Source organism: Muntiacus reevesi, chromosome 14 (genome assembly GCF_963930625.1).
Source record: "Muntiacus reevesi chromosome 14, mMunRee1.1, whole genome shotgun sequence".
In the NCBI taxonomy this organism is placed as follows: domain Eukaryota; kingdom Metazoa; phylum Chordata; class Mammalia; order Artiodactyla; family Cervidae; genus Muntiacus; species Muntiacus reevesi.
In genome coordinates this window covers 17,245,132-17,268,233 of record NC_089262.1, presented here as the reverse complement: position 1 = coordinate 17,268,233, position 23,102 = coordinate 17,245,132, and the positions used below count along the sequence as shown (strand labels likewise).

The 23,102-nt window shown below is 35.3% G+C and overlaps 1 protein-coding gene across 1 annotated transcript in view; it reads left to right on the top strand.

Annotated features, from left to right (window-relative positions):
- Nucleotides 1–23,102, top strand: part of CDH18 (cadherin 18) — a 376,876-nt gene that overhangs the window by 102,426 nt on the left and 251,348 nt on the right. Inside the window, exon 3 of the mRNA XM_065905363.1 lies at nucleotides 20,544–20,663. Within this exon, the coding sequence (XP_065761435.1) occupies nucleotides 20,544–20,663 (120 nt within the window). The remainder of the gene's footprint in view (nucleotides 1–20,543; nucleotides 20,664–23,102) is intronic.

The following is a 23,102-nucleotide window of genomic DNA, read 5'->3' as shown; positions in this document are numbered from 1 at the left end:
AATCTAATACTGAATACAAAGGAATGGCAAGGAAGATTTTAGCATCACATAACAATGATGTTGTTAATACAACATAGTTGTATTAAGCTGCTTGATTTGGGAATGATACATAAAACCATGCTTCTTTACTATCTCTACTGTGTAATTGTGATGCTAGATGATTTTGCTGGGGCAGCAGTTTTTCTGTCTGTCCATGGTGAAGCTAATAGTTGATTTCAGATAACTAAATCTTGCTTCCTATCAACTACAGAACTGATTGACTCCATAAAGTTTTGATCAGTGGATCAAAAGAGACTGAGATTTTGAATGTTGACTTTGAGATTTGCAGAAAATCAAAAGTTAATTACTATAAAATATCCAGTTAGTTTTGTTGAAGTCTGAGGCCACATGATGTCACAGCAGTTGTGATAAGGATCATTGAACACAACTCCAAGGAATATTTATTGAGCAATTACTATGTGTCTGACACTGCATGTCGTTTGTAATAATTCCATGCTTGTATCATCCTGAGGTCAGCATTACAAATTATTCTTGTTTTACAGAGGATAAAGCTAATAATACAGAATTAATTAATTTTCCATAGATCACAGGATTAGTAAGAAGTGCAAATGGAAAAGATGTCTAAGCTTCAGCTTTTTTTTTTTTTAATCTAAGCTTCAGCTTTTGAGTTCCCATTTTCAATACAGTTACAGAAACACAAAATCTAGATCAAGCTATTTGTGGAATATTTATAACAAGGAAAATTGTGTTCCAGGATCCATACAATTTACTGGGCTAGAAGTAAGGGTCCCTTTTTAAATTCATTGGAATAGATTTGATATTATTTCAATGTTCCTCTTGTTCAAGAGAGAGCATTTTGTGATGGTGACCATCCCTGGGTTGGGAATATACCCTGGAGAAGAAAATGGAAACCCACTCCAGTATTCTTGCCTGGGAAATCCCATGGATGGAGGAGCCTACAGTCCGTGGGGTTACAAAGAGTCACACATGACTTAGTGACTAAACAACATCAACATACCATACAAAGGAAAATTCATCCAATATTGCCTGGAAATTAAGGGATAGCTATTCATTTATACCAGAATCTAATCTCTAGGGGGTCCAATAAGGGAACGCTTTTTTATACAAATCCCTCTAACAACCCCAAAATACATACATCAGATATAGTATGGAGAAAGAAAAAGCTCCAGGTAGCTGAAAAATCTTGATAACCAAGATGGTGTGGACAGTGAGGTGATGGAATAATCCAGGGCCACTTTCTGGAGTGGAAAGTATCAGTATGAACTGAGCAAAGGAGTGGAGTTCAGACCAGGCATGGTTACAGTGTTGGGTGATGTGAAACAGTGTTTTCTCCAACACTTAAGAACAATATAAATGGTAAATAAACCCGTAATTAAGGTATATAGGACTTCCCTGGTGGCTCAGACGGTAAAGTGTCTGCCTACAATGCGGAAGACCCGGGTTCAGTCCCCCGGTCAGGAAGATTTCCTGGAGAAGAAAATGGCACCCCACTCCAGTACTCTTGCCTGGAAAATCCCATGGGCAGAGGAACCTGGTAGGCTGCAGCCCGTAGGGTCTTAAAGAGTCAGACACGACTGAGTGACTTCATTTTAAGGTATATAAAACTGAAACATTCAATATGCTTATAAAAATGCAACCACTTAAAAGTAAAACAAACAAATGTAATGGAGGATTTTTAATGTAAGATATGAATCCAATATTCAGTAAGAAATAAGATATGAATTTAAGTGAATATACAGTTAAAAAAAAGATTTCAAATAATTATGTTAATTCTAATAAGATGAAAGATAATAAACTAAAATACAAACACATAGGGCAGACAAAGTACTAATTTTCATTACATAAGAAACTGTTTTGGGCTTCCCTGGTATCTCAGAGGGTTAAGAATTCCCCTACAATGTGGGAGAACTGGGTTCGATCCCTGGGTTGGGAAGATCCCCTGGAGGAGGGCATGACAGCGCACGTTAGCATTCTCGCTTGGAGAATCCCCATGGACAGAAAAGTCTGGTGGGCTCTACAGTCTGTGGGGTCACACAGAGTCAGACACGAATGAGCAACTAAATACAACAAAAGGAGCTGTTTCAATAATAAGAAAAATGCATTGCAATCAAATGAGCATGGGGAAATTACATTAGCAGGAGATTCATAGGAAAACAAATGTTAATTATATTAAAACATTTCAAATTTCACTAGTAATTTAAAAACCACAAAGGAGAAAGAGATAGCAATGTTTAGCTATCCCATATGCAAATTTGATAATTCACAAAATTATTAATGTTGCAGAACTATTAACAGGAATGTTGATTTCCATAGTTTTTTGGAGGGTAGTTTGGCAATATCTATCAAAATTTTTAAAAGAACATATGTTTATTATAGAAGACTTTATTTTTTTTTAGAAAACTCTTTTATAGATAAACTGACATGGATATCTAAAGTCGTATGTTGAAAGTTGCCCATTGTAGTATTGCTCACAGAGGTGAAAAATAGAAAACATACTTAAAGTACAGTGAAGTTCTCAAATTATTCATACAGTGGTACCCTAGGCAGGCTTGAAATGAGTGAATTCAAACTGTGTATGCTGACATTCAAAGATCCAGTGTATTTTAGTGAGAAAGTTTTCAGAAATCTGTGTGGAATAGCATCTTTTTTTTTCTTTAATGAATATGTGTTCCTGAATATGAATGCACACAGAAATATATGTAGACCACACATGTCAGTGAAAGCGATTACTTCCAAAAAGAAAGCTGCAGTTTTATTTGGTATAACAGAAGTATGTCATGATTCTTCTTTATTAAACTGATATATGTACATATATATGTTATTTATGAAATAATGATAAAAAGTGATATGTGATCATAAAAAATAATAGCATTCACATTTAAAGCTATATCAATTTCCAATACTAATAATAGCTTACAAGAGTGGGATAGTTGACAACAAAATTTTCACAATAGAAGGTGCCTAATAAGATCATTATTTTTACCTTATGCACATTAATTGAGCTTTGGATCATCCAGTCCTTAAAAAAAACTTTATTCTTTAAGCTGTCTAATTCTTCTAATAAGAAGAGAGGGGGAAGGCACTGAGTATGCTTAGAACTGTGACATGGGCTAGTAATAAAACAGTAAAAAAAACAAGTGCCTACATTTGAGCAGGTTGCAGATGTGTAAACAAATTTTCAATATGGTGTTTGATAAGCAAAAAATAGAGGTATAGTACAGTTGGAATGAGAGCCCTGCTTGCTGACAGAGAAGATATCCTCTGAATCTTACATAAAACATGAACTTTTTTTTTTTAGGCTTAGATGAGGAGGAAAAAAAATGCATTTTGCATAAAGGACACATGATTAAAAACATTGCTCTCCCTTCCCTGCAGAGTTATATAGCTTAGAGTGTGTGTCTGTGTGTCTGTGTCTGTGTGTGTGTGTATCTGTGTGTGTCTGTGTGGTTAAGGAGGAATAAGCAGAATCATCATGCAACTGACGGGTTCCCTGTAGAGCTTTGGAAAATGTTCTCTGAGAAAACAGAGGAGGCAAGAGAAAGCAGCTCCAGGGACCTCTCATGCATGTACGTTTTTATCAGGTTGTTGTTTCTTGTATATCCACAGTGCTAAGAAATAGTTGTGGAGCCCTCCCAGTAATTGCTGTGTGTTGTATTGCCTGTGAGAAAAGCATGATTTGGTTGTATATGTCTTGTCAGTGAGTAATAATCAGCAGACAAAGTCTTGACGTTCTGGATATTTTAATAAAGAAAGATGCAAAATAAACTGAAGTGCTTTTTGATGCATGTTCTAATATAAGGTTTTTCTTTATCTCTTGCATTTACATACACCATGTAATTTCAGCTATTATCCAGGGAATCATATCCTCCCCAAACAGGGTTTTTCAGCAATGCCACTAACATTCTGGACTGGGTAGTTCTTTGTTGTAGGGGGCTGTCCTGTGCATTGCAGGGTGTTTATTTAGCAGCATCCCTGGTCTCCCTACTGGTTAGATTCCAATAGCATCTCTCCTCTTGCTGCCATACTGTGATATCTTCAGATATTGCCCGAAGATCTCTGGAGACCAAAATTGCTCACAGCTGAGAATCACTCTCCTAAGAAACATGCAAGATAAAAAAATGAAACAATTTCAAAGTAGAAACATGAATGGGAGAAATAATACTTAATAAGAAATAATACTTGCCAAAGAAAATTCCATAGTGTTAAAATGCTCATGCTATATACTTGTGACCAAAACCAATTCTATCTGCCGAGTAAGCAGTTTTCATGTTTAGATGTTAGTTGTCATATTTGAATAGATACCTTTATGAAAATAGCGAGGAAAACCACTGCATAAAGTTAAAGTATTTGTGCTTATAGAAAGAGTAACAATGTGGTTATATGAGAGTCATTGTGGTTCTCATTAAAAAAAAAAAAAAAAAAACTGCCTGTTTTTATAGCATTGATTTAGAAAAGGACACTTTGGATTATGATGGGTGTCTAGTAAGCTATTGGCTATCATTTTGCTTTCTCTTAAACTTATCTAAAAATGTGGTTGGCTTCAACAAAATGATCTTATGTGGACAGAATGACATTACAATACCATAGAGGGAAAATTAACCTGAGAGGACTATGATGAGACTTGTATGCATTTTATCAGTACACATTTAACATATTTTTGTTCTTTTTTTGTGTGGTATATGGTTTATTATCATTCCAGTCTTGATGATTTTATCATTTCCGACCCATTACTCTATAGAAGCACTTCTTTAGTTTGATTTTCTATAAGTTTATTAAAAGTCTAGTTGCTCAGAACTGAGTCCTAAAAAATATGAAATGATTAAAAGTTAATATTACTGATTGTCATAGCAAATAAAGAGGGGAAAAGACATGAGGTGAAACTATTCTTGTTTTTGGAGTCAGTGTTCAGATTCATGAGTGGCTTTGAGAAATGAAGAGAGGATGGATAAATCATTTGTAAATGGTTTTGCCATTCTCAGATGGAATGGCATCTATTTTAAGATATTTAGTGATATTACAATAGCATATATTATTATCACAAAACTAATAAGGGTCTTTTTTTAAAAAATTGTGTGTATTGGTAAATCTCTTTAAAAACAAAACATAATTTTGTCTCTTTTTTATGTAAGCATACCCACATTTCTGCAATTCTGGTCTTAATTTTGCCTGGAATCAGAAGATTTTAGAACAAAGTTTAAAGCATTAATTTTGTTGCATTGTAACCACCTTAAATTTAAAATATGCGTTATACATAGAAATTGTTTCAAAGAAAACCATACCAGATCAAAATCTTGGAAGTAATTTTTACATCTTTGCTTTTCACAGAAATGTATCTATAAGGAAATAAATAAATGTCTACCTATTCTCTTCTGTATGCTAATAAAATATACAATAATAAACCTTACTTGAAAGCATTTTAAAATTGTAACACATTATAGGAATAATTGTTTTTAGTTCATTGGAGGGAGAACAAAATATTTTATAAAATTATGAATATGAAATTTATGAACTCTAATTCAGTGGAGTACTAAAACTTAATTTGGCATATAAGGAGAGGATATTAAATTTTACCACATGACCCTTATATTCTGTAAGGTCCCTTGTCTTTGTAGATGTAGTAAAACATCTCTAATCCTTTTCATGTTTTTTTGTTCCCTTCCAATCTCTAAACCCCAGACCTATTTCCATTTGCAGCTGTGTTCTCTGTTGCAAAGCAACAAGAAGAGACACCAGCTGTGCTTATTTTATTGTGCTGCTTGTTGGGGAACTGATTTAGTTCTGCCCAAACATCTTGGGAGCTTCACCTGGATATCTGCCAGGATTCTAGTAGCCACTTTAAAATTATTACCCTGGGGCATAACTTCAGGATAAGATAATTTCAGTAAAGTGAAGCTGACATTACAATTCCACATGTAGATCAGAGTGAATATGAACAATCACATAGAAAAAGTGATGAACCATGTATTGGAGAAAATTTTCCTTCTTCCTTCTCATAACTTTTCCTCTGTATCAGTTAGCTTTTCCTTTGTAACAAACCACACCAGAATTTATGGCTCAGAATATCATTCATTTTACATTATAAAGAGAAATTAAGAAAAGCATTCCATTTAAAATAACATCAAAAAGAATAAAATATTTAGGATTAAATATACTAGAGGAGGTCAAAGATCTGTACAATGAAAATTATAAGACATTGAAGAAAGAAATTGAAGGAGACCAAATAAATGGAAAAATATTCCACTTTCATAGATTTGTAAGAATTTTGTTAAAATGTCCATACTTCCTAATCTACAGATTTAACAAAATCTCTATGGAAACCTCAATATTATTTCCATAGAAATAGAAAAAACAATCCTAAAATTTGTATGGCTCCTCAAGAGGCTCCAAGTAACCAAAGCAATCATGAGAAAGAATAAATGTAGAGGCATCACACTCCTGACTTCAAACTCTATTATAAAGCTGTAGTGATCAAAACAGCACAGCATTGGCATAAAAACAGACACATGGATCAATGGAACAGAATAAAGAGCTCAGAAGTACCCATTCATATGTGGTTGATGAATTGTTGACAAAAGAACTAAGAATATATAGTGAGGCAAAGTATAGTCTCTTCAATAAATGGTGTCAGGAAAACTGAATAGCTATATGCAAGACTGAATCCCTGTCTTACATCAAACACAAAAATCAACTCGAAATGAATTAAAGACAAGTTGAATATGAGACACAACCAAGAAACTCCTAGAAGAACACATAGTGGGTAAACTTGACATTAATCTTAGTAATGGATTTTTCAATTTGACACCAAAAGCATAAATAAACAAGTGAGGCTTTAAAAGGTTTTTGCAGAGCGAAGGAAACCATCAACAAAAAGAAAAGGCAACCTGTGTAGTGGGAAATGCTTCATATTTATTCCTAAGGTAGCATTTCAGGAGAGTGAGAGCAGAAGCCTCAAATGTTTTTGAAGACAAGGCTCAGAACTTCCACTGCTCTACTTTTGCTGTATTCTATTACTGTAAGTCACTTGAAACAATGCTCTGTGAATATTTATTGAATAATTACATGTCAGTCTTGTCTACCTACACTTATGTCTGGAGAAAAGAGTCTGTAAAAATAAACCACCTTAATGTTTAGAACATCATTGTTCTGATATCTGGTTAAAAAAAAGTTTTATTACTTTATGGAGCAATTATTCACTTTATTTTCCTATAAATAATTGCTCTTGTGTTTCAAGAAAGACCCAAAAACCAATTTATTTTCTCACTTTTATCCAATTATTGATATAATCTACTAGATTGCATTTTATGCTGCTTCAGATTCCTTTGTTTCTCCATTTACTTTTTATGAACATAGACTAGATTTGGAATTCCCCAATAAAGTGATTTACAGTAATAGAATACAGCAAAAGTAGAGTAGTGGCCATAATTATGATACATTTTTATAAAATGTTAGTAAATGTTTCCAAATGTTAAGAATAATTTTAACAAGGAAATTAATAAATATGTTTATGTGATAAAAATACAGAAAAAATATCACATGGAATAATAGCTCTTCACCTCTATAAAACATTATAATTTGTCTTTATATGGAATATGAAGAGTTATTATTCCATGTGATATTTTTAAAATATTTATTAATATAAATGTATCATAATTATGGCCACTTTATTGTTTTTCTTCCTCTCCTTTCTTCATTCTTTCCTTTCTGGAGAAATTCACCAAAACAAAAAATCTCATGTTAAACACTGGCCACTACTCAATTACCACCTGTAATATTAATTAGTCTCTTCTATTGCCCCTATATTTTAATAAAAGTTCATAAATGGAAATTACTATGGAATATTATAAAATAAAAATATTTCAAGTGTGAAATTATAGTATTAGGACATATAATGCTGAAATTTCATTCTAAAAACTCATGTGCAGTACATTTAACCTCACCTTTAATTGAATTTGATTTCTAATTTTATTTTGAAACTCAGCTTTCTTTTTCGAGATACTTTGGTGTGGTTTTGCTATTTTCTAGGTGTTGGGTATATAGTGAAAGAATAGTAATCAGCTATAGAGTAAAGGCATAGTGATCAGGAGTTTGGTGTATGTTCATCGTTCAGGTATACAAAGAAGGTTCAGCATGAGGTATGGAGAAAATGCCCAGCAAAGAGGTCCAGAATAAATACCCAGTGCCCAGAAAGCGGGCATACAGTGATTATACAGTGACCAAGGCTAGAGAAGCCACAGTGACCACATAGATTTCTGCTCTTGTCTACGAGGTGACTTTATTCCCACTGGTTTTCAGGTCTCAGTCCATGATGGTCATGGTTGCCTGTTCTTGGTCTTAATTGCAAGTCCTTTTGTGATCCACTGAGTTTCTCTCAGATAAATTTCATTTCCTATCTTAATAAATGGAAAATATTTTCTTGGTCTCATAACCTGGTATGGAGAGAACTCTGTGAAGATCAGTCTAGACCTTTTATGCTTTCATAAGCTAAATGGTCTACCTTTTATTTTTAAAACATTTTGTGCCCTTTATTATGTTGAGGTATATTCTCTTTACATGTACTTTGTTCAGGTTTTTTAAAAATGAAGTAATGTTGAATTTTTTAAATGCCTTTTCTGCATCTACTTATTTGATTTTTACTCTCCAAAGTGTTAATGTGGCTTATCACTTTAACTGATTTTCAAATATTGAACCATGTTTGTGTTCCTGGAATAAATCCCACTTGATCACAATATATGACCTTTTTAATGTATTGTTGAATTTGATTTGCTTATTCTGCTGAGGATTTTTGCACCTATGTTAATCAGTGATATTGGTCTATATTTGTGTGTATGTTTGTGTTATAGTTTTCTTCTCTGACTTTGGTGTCAGGGTGATGTTGACCTAGTACAATGAGTTCAGAAACATTCCTTCATCTTCAATTTTTTGGAATAGTTTAAGAATGATAGACATTAATTTTTCTTTGCATGTTTGGTATAATTTATCTGTGAAACTATCTGGTCCTGGACTTTTGTTGATTTTTTTTTTATTATTAACAATTCAATTTTGTTATTAGTGTTTAGCTTGTTCGTATTTTGTAGTTTTCTTGATTCAGTCTTGGAAGATTGCATATTTGTTGGAATTTATCTTCAGAGTTGTTCAATTTGTTGATTTATAACTTATAATATTCTCTTATGATGCTTTCTATCCCTGTGGTATTGGTTGTAGTGTCTCCTTTTCTCTGTTTTTTGTTTTTTTTTTTTATTTGGGTGTTTTCTTTTTATTTTTTTCCTTGATGGGTCTGGCTAAATGTTTATCAATTTTCTTCATCTTTTCAAAGAATCAGGCCTTAGTTTCACTGATATTTTCTATTGTTTTTCTAGTCTATATTTCATTTATTTCTTCTCTGATCTGAATGTTTTCTTCCTTCTTCTAACTTTGGGCTTTATTTTTCTTCTTCTAGTTCCTGTAGGTGTAAGGTTAGGTGGTTTATTTGAGATTTTTTCTTGCTTCCCGAGATAGATCTTTATTGATAAAAACTTCCCTCTTTGACCTGCTTTTGCTGGATCTGCTAGACTTTAGAAAATTGTTTTTCCATTTTAGTTTGCCTGGCTGTTTGTGAGACCCAGTCATGACTTCTGTAGGCATGCTGTTGGGTGGTATTGACCCCCAGATGGGCTGACTGAGAGCTGCATCGCCCCTCTTATCACCACTGCCGCCAGGGTGGTGATGCGTGGGACTGGCCCCACCGTGACTGGCCACGAGGCCTCACGACAGTTGCTGGTGTGCTAGGCTGGACCACGCAGTGCGAGCTGTTTTGGAAAGTTTGGCAGAGCTGGAGACACACACTTGGTGGGGTAGAGTGAGGAGTACTTTGGAGGGGTGGTGGTGTCAGTCCACAGGGGAACACAAGAGCAAGGTCCATGATGCTAACTAGTTTAGTGGAGAGTGCCAGAGAGGGTGCCCACCAGTGCTGGCCCAGCTAGATGAAAGGAGAGTTTAAAAAATAAAAATGCCCACCAGCATCTCTGTCCCTGGAGAAAGTTCCACCTCCTCCATACCTTCTCAGTACATGTCCTAAAATTAGTCAATGAATCTCCTCCTCATGTGACCCAGGAACATTTTAAGCTGCTGCCTCTGCGCTAGGACTTGGGGTGAGTTTGTATTGTTTCAGTTTCCTCTGGCTGTCCTAGACGTAAGCCCCACTGGTTTTCAAATCCAGACATTATGAAGGCCTATCTTCTCCATGAACATCTCCCAGACTGGGGCGCACACTATGGGCTCATGCCTCAGGAACGTTTATGAAGTCGTGATATTCCTCTCACTTGTGGACTGCCGCACCGGGGTGTAGATTTGACTAGATTGCATCTCTATCCCTCCTATGATCTCATTGTGGACTTTTCTGAAATCTTTAATTGTAGGAAATCTGTTCTGCTAGGCTTCAGTGAAAGTGAAAGTCGCTCAGTCGTGTCCGACTCTTTGCGACCCTATGGACTATATAGTCCATGGGATTCTCCAGGCCAGAATACTGGGGTGGGTAGCCTTTCCCTTCTCCAGGGAATCTTCCCAACCCAGGGATTGAACCCAGGTCTCTCACATTGCAGGCCGATTCTTTACCAGCTGAGCCACAAGGGAAGTCCAAGTATCCTGGAGTGGGTAGCCTATCCCTTCTCCAGTGGATCTTCCCGACCCAGTAATCAAACTGGTGTCTCCTGCATCGCAGGAGGATTCTTTACCAACTGAGCTAGTCTTCAGGTTTTTCTCAAAGATAGTTGTTCTATGGTGGTGGTGGTAGTTTAGTAGCTAGGCTGTGTTTGACTCCTGGTGACCTCATGGACTGTAGGCCACTAGGCTCCTCTGTCTATGGGGTTTTTCAAACAAGAGTACTGGAGTGGGCTTCCAGGTCCTTCTCCAGGGGATCTTCCCACCCCAGGGATTGAACTGCCCTCTCCTGCTTGGCAGGCAGATTCTCTACCACTGAGCCACCTGGGAAGACAGTTGTTTTACATGTAACTGTAATTTTAGTTCGTCTGTCGGAGAAGGTGAGCTCAGGATTTTTATCCTTTGCTATCTTGATCTGGACTCTGGTAGAAATCTGCTATTAAATTTTAGCAAACCAATCCTCATCTGACTTTGCTATTGAGCCTCTTCATGGAAGAAAATTAGTATTGAATTTTTGGTAGCACACTGAACAATAGTTGGCAAAGGAACCATATAAGCTATGATTCCATTTACCTGAGGCCATCACAATGGAATGTTTCCCCATTCTCACTGATGTGTTCATTAGTGTAAGTCTGACTAAATGGTCTCATTAAATCTTCCGCTGCTGTTTCACATAGCACTATGGAATATTGGAAAATTTGTGCTCCTTCTATGGAAGTTTATCACAGAATGAAATGCATACATGACGAAGGAGAAGCAAACACAAATATAAGAATATATACTCTTTGTTTTACCCAGTTGTCTGTGGTAAGCTGCTATCAGAAACAAAAAAGAAACTCAACTAGAAAAATCTAAATGCACATCAGTAAACAGTATGGAATTTCATATGACTATGAAAATTGTATTTACCTAGCTGGCGTGGGAATGTCCATGACATGTTCTGTTATTACAGAAAAAGTTGTATAGGGTTCTATTTAATATGTACACAACTACAAGATAGACCTTTGAATGAGTTGAGACAGTTATAAAAGACATGTAAGACATTTCTAACATTGCTTTTCTTAAGGGGAGTGGTTAAAGGAGTTGTATTTTTCTTACTAAGATCATATTTGACTTCTTCAAGGTATTCTGTAAGATAAATGCAGTTAATAATAAGAGATTGATTGAGCAGGAATTTTCTGTATTTTTCATTCAGTAAAGAGGTGTAAGAGCACCTGTTTGGGAACTGCTTTGTTGTGTGATTAAAGCAGCTACTGAGATAGCAACTGACAGAGTCACAGAAAAGTTGGTAATTCCAAGCAGCATTTAATAAGTGTCTACCACCAGGTCTAATCTTCAGTCTTCATATATATATACATGTCTCTTATGTAAGAGACAAAAGAGATGCAGTTTCAGTCCCTGGGTTGGGAAGATCCCATGGAGGAGGGCATGGCAACCCACTCTTGCCTGGAGAATCCCCGTGGAGAGAGGAGCCTGGGGGCAAGAGTCCATAGGGTTACAAAGAGTCAGGCATAACTGAAGCAACTTAGCACTCATTAAGGAGGATTTTAATTGTATATCTATATTGTTGCATTTTATTTTTGGTTATTGTAAAATATATACACTGGGCTATTGTAATGTTTAAAATAAATTTTTCAGCTAACTGGTAAAAAATAAATTGGAGTTATTTCCTCAATAATTGAAATCAATGTCAACTTTAAATATGTACATATACATAATATATAGTAAGAGCATGTATATTATCTTTTATTAAACTCTTCTGAAGTATTATTACCAATTTTTGGTGAGCAAAGAAGGACAAAATAATTCTGCCTCTGGTATTCTAGTCTGTAGTAGATGTTTTGTTGTTTATTGGTTTTTATTTTATTTTTTCTCTTGTTTTTATTGAATGAAAATTTAGCTGAAATATAAGGTATTATTCAGAATAATGCTGAATTTGTTAACAACTTTTATTTTTAAATGAAATTCTTTTCCTGAGTAGAAATTAAAGCAACTTATAGATACAAATTTAATTTTTGATGAGAAGTTGATATAAAATCAGCAAATGAAATGGACGTCATTATCATATATGCTAAACGAGGGAATTAAGTATTGAAGTGTTATGTGCTACTTAAATAGATAAACAGACAAACTATATATACGTATGCATTTTCCTCCAGGTTAAAAAGCATTCTATCCTAAAGTCTATTCTGCACACAGAAGGCAGCTTTCTAGGCTTCCCAGGTGGCACAGTTGTAAAGAATCCGCCTGCCAATGCAGGAGACACAGGAAATGCAGGTTCGATCCCTGGGTTGGGAAGATCCTCTGGAGAAGGAAATGGCAACCTGCTTCAGTATTCTTGCTGGAAAATTCCATGGATAGAGGAGCCTGGAAGGATACAGTCCATGGGGTCAGAAAGAGTTGGACATGACTGAGAACACACACACAGGCAGCTCTCCAAATGATGTATTTGTCAGATTCCAATATGTTAAGTAATTTCTAGTTATTGAATGTAAACATACACACACACACACACACACACACACACACACACCCCTACCTAGATTCCTATTTGAAAGTAGTAACTATAGAAGAGTCAAATACAGAACCTAATCATCATATTTTGTATTGTCATTATTCAGAAAAGAAATGAAAGGTAGTTGGGGAAAAACCTGTCAATACCTTCTGTTTGCATTAGATTTTAATCAGGAAAAATCAGATGCACTGTCACTTAGCTCAATAAAAGGGACTGAATTGGTGGAACAAGTTAAGAAAATGGTAAGAGAAGCGAAAACCAAATAGTGGACTGTGAGACCACCACTGAAGGAGTGAAGCTACGCTGGGAGGGTGGTGTTCCCTGAGCCCAGCAGTTATGCTTTAATGCACAAACATGGGAAATACTAATTAATGATGGAGGTCAGATTTCTGTAGAGCAGGACAGGGTAGGAAAGTAATGTGAGCACATCATGCAGATGCATTAGAAGACACATAAAGCTGATGGGATTATGGCAGTCTAGTCACTTTTTACTGCAATCATTTACTCTGTACAGAAATCAAGAGAATTGTGAGCATTCTGTAAGGCTACAGAAGACAATAACATTGTTGCTGGTACCTGGAGGTTGCGTCTTCTTAATTATTCTACGTGCACCTTCACCTGAGAAAACATATTTACTGACTTGGACTTTGACTATGGTTTGGGTAGGGGTGAGGGTGTGGTATAATGCTGCCTCTCTTTAAGTAGATGCATCTGGACAGCCATTAAATTCCACCAAGCAAACAGACAAGAAAAAGGTAGAAGATATTATAACTATTATCAACTAGATATTGTATTATCAACTAGATATTATCAACTAATTATTGTAACTATATCCACCCATGACTGGAGGGGGCAATGAAATATGGAAAAGAATATCACATAAGAAAACAGTAATACCAGCTTGAATTCTGCCTTTTCAAATTGTCAACTATATTACCTTTATGAACCTCAACGTTCCCATCTGTAAAATGGCATTGGATGTAATTTTCTCAATAGATACATCTTATTGTTATATTAAATGACATATAGCAAAGGGATCCCACATTCTTGGCACTATATACATATTATTTCCTTATTTTTTTTTCATTTATGGTATATGATTAAAAGTTTACTTGAGTAATATCAAATCTCACATTAGGTAGTTCCATAAAAAGGATCTAACCAAATATAATTGAATCTCTACTTGAAGTACAAGCTACTTCCCTGGAAGTCCAGTGGTTAAGATTTCACCTTCCAATGCAGAGGGTAGAGTTTCAATCCTTGGCCAGGGAGTTAAGGTCCTACATGCCCCCTGGCCAAACAGCCAAATCATAAAACAGAAATATTGTAGCACATTCAACAAAAACTTTTAAAAAAATCAGCCAATCACTAAAATATCTTAAAAACAAGAGACTATACAAAAACTAGCAATAGCCATGACTAAAAATATGTAATTAGACTAGTGAATTTTGCTTTGTTACCCAGATGTTTCATAAGTGTACTTAGAGAGGATTTTTTTTTTTTAATCCAGTGACTCTTGGGTGACTACTCAAAGCTTTATAAAATTACACAATGACTGGAATACTATGTTATTTCTCCGTTGTTGAAATTACAGTCCTCCTGTGTAGAATGAAATTTAAGTTGTATCTTGATGATTATTACTTTTTCACAGTCCCTGGAAAAAAATCTTCTGAGAATTAAGCCCTGAGAGATTCCTTCAGAGAGCTACTCTCCGCCTTCATAAATCTCCAGCTTATTTTTACTCAAAGTTCTTGCTCAATGTTAATTCACTTGAGATGTTAACAGAGCTGTGAGCTCTGACAAGTCATGCATAACGATTTGCAATCTCAGAGAATATTTGCTTGGTATTAAAATGCCTTATTAAATATTTCAAATTGGTCTTTAGAGGCTTTTGGGAAAGTCCACTCTGTTTCTCATTGATATGTAATGTTACAAAATGTGTGCTATTTATAAAACGGCAGTACAAGAGGAGACCACATGAAAAGAACGGCACAGGGCAGTCCCCAAAGGAAGCAAGACTTGAATTCTATTGTAGAAAAGAGATCTTGAAAGCTTTTTTATGTACTTGAATCTTTTCAGCTTTGTTTCAAAAATCAACTGAGAGGCTATAATCCCTAGCATGGGATTACCTAAGTGTGCACTGTAGGAAATATTTAATGTGAAAATAAAATAAATAGTACACTAAATAGCCAATGAAACTTTAAAATGCAATGTTTCTGTGGTTATTGCTTTTAATGAAAATAGTTGTAAAAATGAAAGACACTTATGTAGCACTTTTTAAAGTTTTCTTTGATTGGAAGCCAGTTATTTAGGGAAGGGACTGTGAGTTTAATATCTGTTGACCAAGCTCATATAATAATTTCCAGAGAAAATTAGATACTTATTTTAATATTCTAGTAGAATAATGGGCTTCTAGGTATCACTTCCCATATTTTTCTTTGGAGATCTAACACTGTAGAGGATAATAATCCTTTTCTATTATGTATACAGTTAGGGCCGATAGCATGAACAAAGGAATTGAATGGTCCAACGTGGAATACTTTTCTCAGACATAGATATAAAATAAGGATTTTTTTTTTTCATTTAAACTTTTCGACCAGGAATAAAAAGTCTTCTTTAAAATAACCAATATAGCTAATTAATTTACTTAGGCCAAAAGTTGGATCACTAGTAATGCCTAATATTTCAAAAAATCAAATAACATTCATTTCTACCTAATTCTGTCTATTTGTGGAATTAACTTTTGATTGTATCTCATTTATGATGTATCTGACATCAAAGAGGATATTATCATTTTTTCTTGGCTTTTAACTTCAGACTCTTATCCAGAGTCAGTTAAAGAACAACTGCAAATTCTGAGAATAAATGTCCTTTCCTCCCACTGCAGCTTTACCACAATGCATCAGTTTGCTAGGCCTGCTAAACCAAAGGACCACAAACTTAAAAACTAAACATTTTCTGTTATACAGTTCCTGAAGTTAGATGTCTACAGTCTAGGTGTTATTAGCAGGGCCATATTCCCTCTTAAAGAATGGGGGACAGTCTTTTTAAGCCTCCACCTCCAGCTTCTAGTTCTGTGTTGGCAATCTGACTTACCTTGTCCTATGGAAATATCATCTTGATCTCTGCCTTCATCTTCACATAATGTACTTCTCGTGTGTGTGTGTGCGTGTATCCATCTTTTCCAAGTGTCTTATTTTTATAAGGACAGCAGTCATACTAGATCAGTAGCCCAAATGTTGCAGTATGACTTCATCTTAATTACATCTATAGTGACCCTATTTCACCTATTAAATGGCACAGTGGGAAAGAATCTGCCTGTCAATACCTGAGGTGAGAGAGATATAGGTTGGATCCCTGGATCAGAAAGATCCCCCAGGGTAGGAAATGGCACTCCACTCCAGTATTCCTGCCTGGAGAATCCTATGGACAGAGGAGCCTGGCGAGTTACAAAGTCCATGGGGTCACAGAGTCAGACATGACTGAGCGTTCATGCAGGCCAGAGACAGATGGAGAGAGACTGGGTAAAGTGAACCATGATAAATAAACTGCTGCCTGATAAGCAAGCTCCTTGCCCAGGTGAGCAATCTATTGTGAAAAAAAGAGAGCTGATGACTAAGACAAAAAACTGTCTCAGTTCATTTTCTGAAATGTTATGAAGGAAGTAGGGGAAATATTTATGTGGTTCAGTTTTATATGGTTCCCAGGTGGTGCTAGTTGTAAAGAATCTGCCTGCCAGCTCAGGAGAGGCAACAGCATGGATTTGATTCTTGGGTTGGAAGATTTCCCCTGGAGTAGGAAATGGCAGCCCACTCCAGTATTCTTGCCTGGAAAATTCCATGGACAGAGGGGCCTGGCTGGCTATAGTCTGTAGTGTCTCAAAGAGACACGATGGAGCATCACCATTTCCACCATTTAAGCAACTAGAGTTTAAAAATGTAACATATGAATTTAGAGGGAAAATCAATCAACTCATAACACATACACACTAAAGCAGTCTATGTTTTTATTCTTTATATATTAAAAAAAAAAAAAAAAACTTCCAAAAGTAACAATAGTTCTTTAAATGCTCCAATCAAACATCCAAATAAATAAGAAAATAAAAGTATATGTTTTCCTTTTGGTCTAAGACCTCTTGGTAGGGAATCTTTGAACAATTGAGTAAACTCAGGATTTAATTTTGACCCCTGCTATTTAATTCTACTCTTGATGTGTTCAGGGCAGGCTGACTTTTGGTTGAGCTGTGCTGTACATATACCTATGTTCCCTCAACCAGCAATCTGTTTACGCGAAGTGGCAGCCTGCTACCTTCAGATGCCACCAAAGAACAATGATAGAGGACGTTTACCGTCCTTTGCTTTATGCACAACTAGGATTGCCCGAAACCCATGAGACCAACTGTTCTGAGGTGTCTGTGGTTGATAATTGCCGTATTTTTTGAATTAGGATAGAGAGTTAATATGTTTTCTTGCACTCCTCTGGATCTCTTTTCTGCTCTGCCCACTTCTTTTTTTTTTTGGTACTTTCAACCATCACTTATTCAACACCATCAGGCTGCTTTTCTTTCTTTTCTTTCTCCTTTTCTCATTGTTCTCTCACCTGTCATTCCATTCATACATCTCAGCTTTCACCTCACAAGCCTGAGCTTTTAAAGACAGCTCAAGCCGAGCAGAACACTCTTTTTCTTTCCTGTGGTGGTCCAGCCTATCACAGTAAATCAGGTATAATCTTGAAAAATTTGCCTTAATCAGTTTTTTCAATGGAATGGTTCCTTTGGGGCTGCTTTTAAGACATTAACATCATTTAGACCTAAATCAGTATTGTAAGGCCACAGCAAGTTTTAAAACCTGAAAATTTTGTAAGTGTGTTTTCTTAAAAGGTAGCCATTATTTTGCTGCTTTCTATCTATACTTCTTTTTTTTTCCTGACTCCTAGTTTTAAATAATTCCTATATGTCCAGTATGATCACTATTTTTCCTATAAGATCAAAGATTTGGCTGTTATAATTTTGCAATATTTTGGACACAGTATGGGCTTTTTACCTTTTTAGAGTCTGACCCAGGTACTTGCTATAGATTTTAATTTCTGCAATTTAAGGCGGTACTAAATGAAAATACCTCCCTCCTATACCAATGTTTTGAATAAATACCTACCTACTGGTTTTCTCTGACCAATTTGAAGAGATGAATATAGGTACTGAGCACATGTTGAAACTCACAGCAAAAGTCTTTAATGTTCCACAGTAGTAATTATACTTAATGATGGAAGACATCATCTACATGTGAATAGCTCTGGAAAATTTATCAAGCCGGTCACTGTAGTGCTATAGTAAAAAAAAAAAAAAAAATATATATATATATATATATATCTTACACATCCAAGTCCAAATAGGGCTAAGAATGGACTAGCAGTGAAGCAAGAAGATATATTTTTAAACCTTTAAAATTTGAGATCATAGATTCACATGCTGTCATGAGAAATAGATTTCTTATATCTTTACCCATTTTACCCAATGCTATCATCCTGCAAAACTATTAAGCAATATCATAACCATGTTATTGAAATGACTTACCAATCTTACTTACATTTCCCTAGTTTTACCTGTGTGTTATGCATGTGTTTAGTTCTTGTATATCCGTAATCAAAATAATGAACAGTAGCAGCTTTATCAGGATCCCTCATGTTACCCTTTTATAACCAAACCCACACCTTTCCACTCCTTCTCCCCCAGATTCTAGCAACTACTAATCTGTCATCCATTTCTAAAATTGCATCACTTCAAGAATGTTAAATAAAAGGAATCATACAGTAAATAGCCTTTGGGGGTTGTCTTTTTCCACCCTCTAGGCATAATTTCCTGAAGATTTATCCAAGTTGATTTTTATATCAATATTCTGTTCTTTGTTATTGTTGAGTAGTATTCCTCAATCATACTGTAGCATAGTTTGTTTAATCATTTTCCCATTGCAGGGTATCTGAGCTGTGTTCCAGTCTGGTGCAACTAAGAATAATATCTCTGAATATTTTTAAAACAGGTTTTTATGTGAACATATATTTTCATGACCTTAGCATAAATGTCCAAGTGTACAATTTGTTGCTGCTACATGGTAAATGTATGTTTATTTAAGAATTTGCTAAATTTACATTTCCACCAGCTTTGTGTGAGTGGCCTAATTTCTCACTAGAATTTGGTGTCACTATTATGTTTTATTATCCACAGTTAAAAGTTTCTTTTATGTATATAACAGTCTTTTTCTTCTGAGTGTGCATAATTGCTAGTTATATTTTTACTTAGCATCTCAATGTAAAAATTCTATTTAGAGGCCAAAATCGTGGCATTTTATTAAAAGTCTATATATACAGTTATCCCTCAGTATCTGAAGGGAATTGGTTCCAGCACTGCCATGGACACCTGTACATGCTCAGGTCCTTTAGTTGGCCCTCAATATCCATAGCCATGGTCCCATATCCAGAAATTCAACCCCTGCAGATCAGCACATAGAACACGATCAGCAGTTGGTTACATCCATGGATGTAGAACCAAGTACTGTTGTTGTTCAGCCTCTCGGTCATGTCCCACTCTTTGCAACTCCATGGACTGAAGCACTCCAGGCTTCCCTGTCCTTCACTGTCTCCTGGAGTTTGCTCAAACTCATGTTCATTTAGTCAGTGATGCTATCCAACCATCTCATCCTCTCACCCCCTTCTCCTGCCCTCAATCATATATATGAGCAATCATATATATGGAGGGCCAACTGTATATTTATGATCTGCTAATAAGGATTGTCAGATGAACTTGGAATTCTATATTAACCAGTTCTGTCCCTTCAAAGGATCTATTTCTAGGATCCTTTGAAGGTACAGAACTAGTTTTACTTAAAGTTGTATCTGAATTTCAACATGGAAGTAAAAACTTTGTAGTTAAGCAGGTATGAGACTCTTTATAGATGTGTTGGACCTAAATCATTGACTGAATTATTAAAATTAAAAATTGTCAGTAACCCCAGCATTGTTCAAGACTCAACTGTACACCCACAAAACACTTTTGATTTTATCCCCCTCCCCTGCAAGTTAACACCAATTTGATTCTTGAGAATTGACCCAACCTACCCTGATTACATGAAGGTTAATGATACCCTTCATAATGGTATCATCACATAAAGAATCATATTAAAATAACTGAAACCCAATGCTCCATCCTGGGCTCTCATTTAGAACAACTGGTTGCACAGAAAGAAAGCGAGGATTATGTTTGAAGGATGATCTAAGAAATATAAGACATTAACACTTTCCACAGATGTTTCAGCATAAACATTTTTTTCTGGGTACAAATTAATCATGTGCTTAATCATTTGTTTTCCTGAATACACAGGTACCTCTGTTCTACAGGTGACAGCGACTGATGCAGATGACCCTACCTATGGGAACAGTGCTCGAGTGGTTTACAGTATTCTCCAGGGACAGCCCTACTTTTCCGTAGACCCTAAAACAGGTTAGTACTTTTATGGATAATTGATGTACAGATGCATGCTGCAAAAAAGAAAGCAGTATCTTCATGTCTGTGTGCTCTTCTACATTAGACATTGTTATTTTAGAACTTTAAAAATGCCCTTAGGTTTTCCAGGACAGTGTGATTAAATAATTGAAGATAAATTAACTGTCCTCCTCAATACCTGATTATCCATCATTTATACCTATACCAGTAAAAACTTTTCACTTTTGCATTTTCTGTGACATTTAAATAAATGCTGTTTAAAACAGAGATTACATAACACTTCAGTCTTAAAGTAGTGTGTTATGTAAATGAAATTAACTGAGAATAAAGCCAAAGACATGTAAGCATTTGTTAAAAAAATGTATGAATTCTTCTCTATTTCTTCTCTTTTTTGTAGCCAAAATAGTCATATCATATTATATTATGTGATGCCAAAATGGTAATGAAGGACACTCAATAATTCAGTGTAAGACTATGTTCTGGCAGCATAATCTATAAACCACAAAAACTCATGGTCTTATCAACAAAGAGTTTATGAATAGAAATTTGGCTAAAGATAAATATAAACCCATTTTTTAAAAGTAGCCAAATGTTCAGTATGAAATGGTTCAAGTTGAATAAACAGTTTCAAGAATATACATAATCAGGAGATATAGATAGGCCAGAGAGAGGTCTAAGATGTTCCAGCAGCTTCCTGGATCCTTTCTGGTAATGTGAGAGTCATTCTGAATCTAGTTAACATGTGGGATCTTTAAGTAAAGGTCAGTGCCAGATAACTAATGCAGGGGTAATATTTGGTCATAAATATCTCCTTATCATCATACAATTGCATAGCATACAACACGCTTTTCAGGGAACACTGCTCAGTAAGTGCACATTGCAGTTTATTAACCTTTGTCTCAGATGGTGAGGTACAGTAACTGAAGAGATGCCATGGACAAGCTTACTACAGTAGTGAATGCCATTAGATTTCTAGGAGGATTGTCATCGTCTTGTTCATAGGAAGGTGCCTTCTTTCTTCCCCTGGGGTGCTCCAACACAAACTACACTGGCCAGGAGGAGACCTCAGACACACTGTCTTAGCCCTTTAAGTCCCCATAATTTAGGAAGAAAACAGTGAAGAAGGTGTAAAGACAGATATGTAAATGAAGAATTGCACATATATACCTATGTATATATCCACATATTATGTACATTATTATTATAAAATAAATGAGATAAATAAAAAATGGGATATAATAAAAATAGATAATATAATGTGACCTAGAGTGAGCATGCAAGCACTTATGTTAATAGTACCAAGGTATTACTAAATATTTAGAAATAAAAATGTTTACCAGCCTAGTAATCAAAATTCTGGGACAAAAATTATATATATATATATATATATATATATATGTTGTTCTGATAGGCTACTTCAGAATTGACAGAAAATATTTTTTACTGAGATATATTTGAAGTGTGATGCTGTGTAGTTAAAGGGGTACAGCATGTTGACTTAATGCATGCCTGTATTGTAATATGATTGACATGTAGTGATAAACATTCTTAAGCCAACTCATGATTTGACAGTAGTGTTTCTCATTTTGTGGCAATTTCCCAATAACTATTTTGATTGTTTTATATATAAAAGATGCGTATTTCTTACTTTAAATATGCATCTTCCTGGAGGAAAGAATCAAGGAGACGATGTTCCAGTTCCCTCATCTGAGGCTTACACACACACAAACACACATGCATGCATGTATGCACGTGCACATATACAGTTTATTCAATTAACTGTCCTTTTAGGGAGCCGAATGTTTATTTATACATAAATAATTACTTAATAGAATATTGCTAGACTATAGACATCTTATATGGGTTTTAAAACTTACCACACACTTGAACTTCTTTAAAACCAAATAATAATTCTGTGTGCTTGTGCATATCTGAATATCTGTCTGAATGTCTGCATGTGTTGGTGTGAGTATATGCAGGTATGTATATGGGTGTATGTGTGTGTCTGTGTGTGTGCATATTTACTTTGGACAAAGAAAGCAGGCCAATGTGGATAAAAAGTGACCAGTGTTGAACTCTTCTGTTGCTTGTTTTTTAGTGAACCAAGTATATCAAACACAAAATTCAAATAAAAATTACATTTGGTTGTACATATTTATTATGGATTAATTAAGTCCTCAGGAAACAAAAATGATTATCTGAAATATAAATAGGCTGTTATTAAGGTTCTGCTCTATTGAAATAATCTTTGCTCCTATAATTTTTGCTCTTTTATTTAAGCAAAATGTTTTATTGAATGAAATGTATGCCTCCATATTGATATGTTTTAATTTCAATATTGTATTGGTTGAAGCATCAGGGAAGTCTATGGATATGTCTTCTGCTATCAAGATTGTTTAAATATGCAAATCTCTTGCACTGGTTGTCTGTACAAAG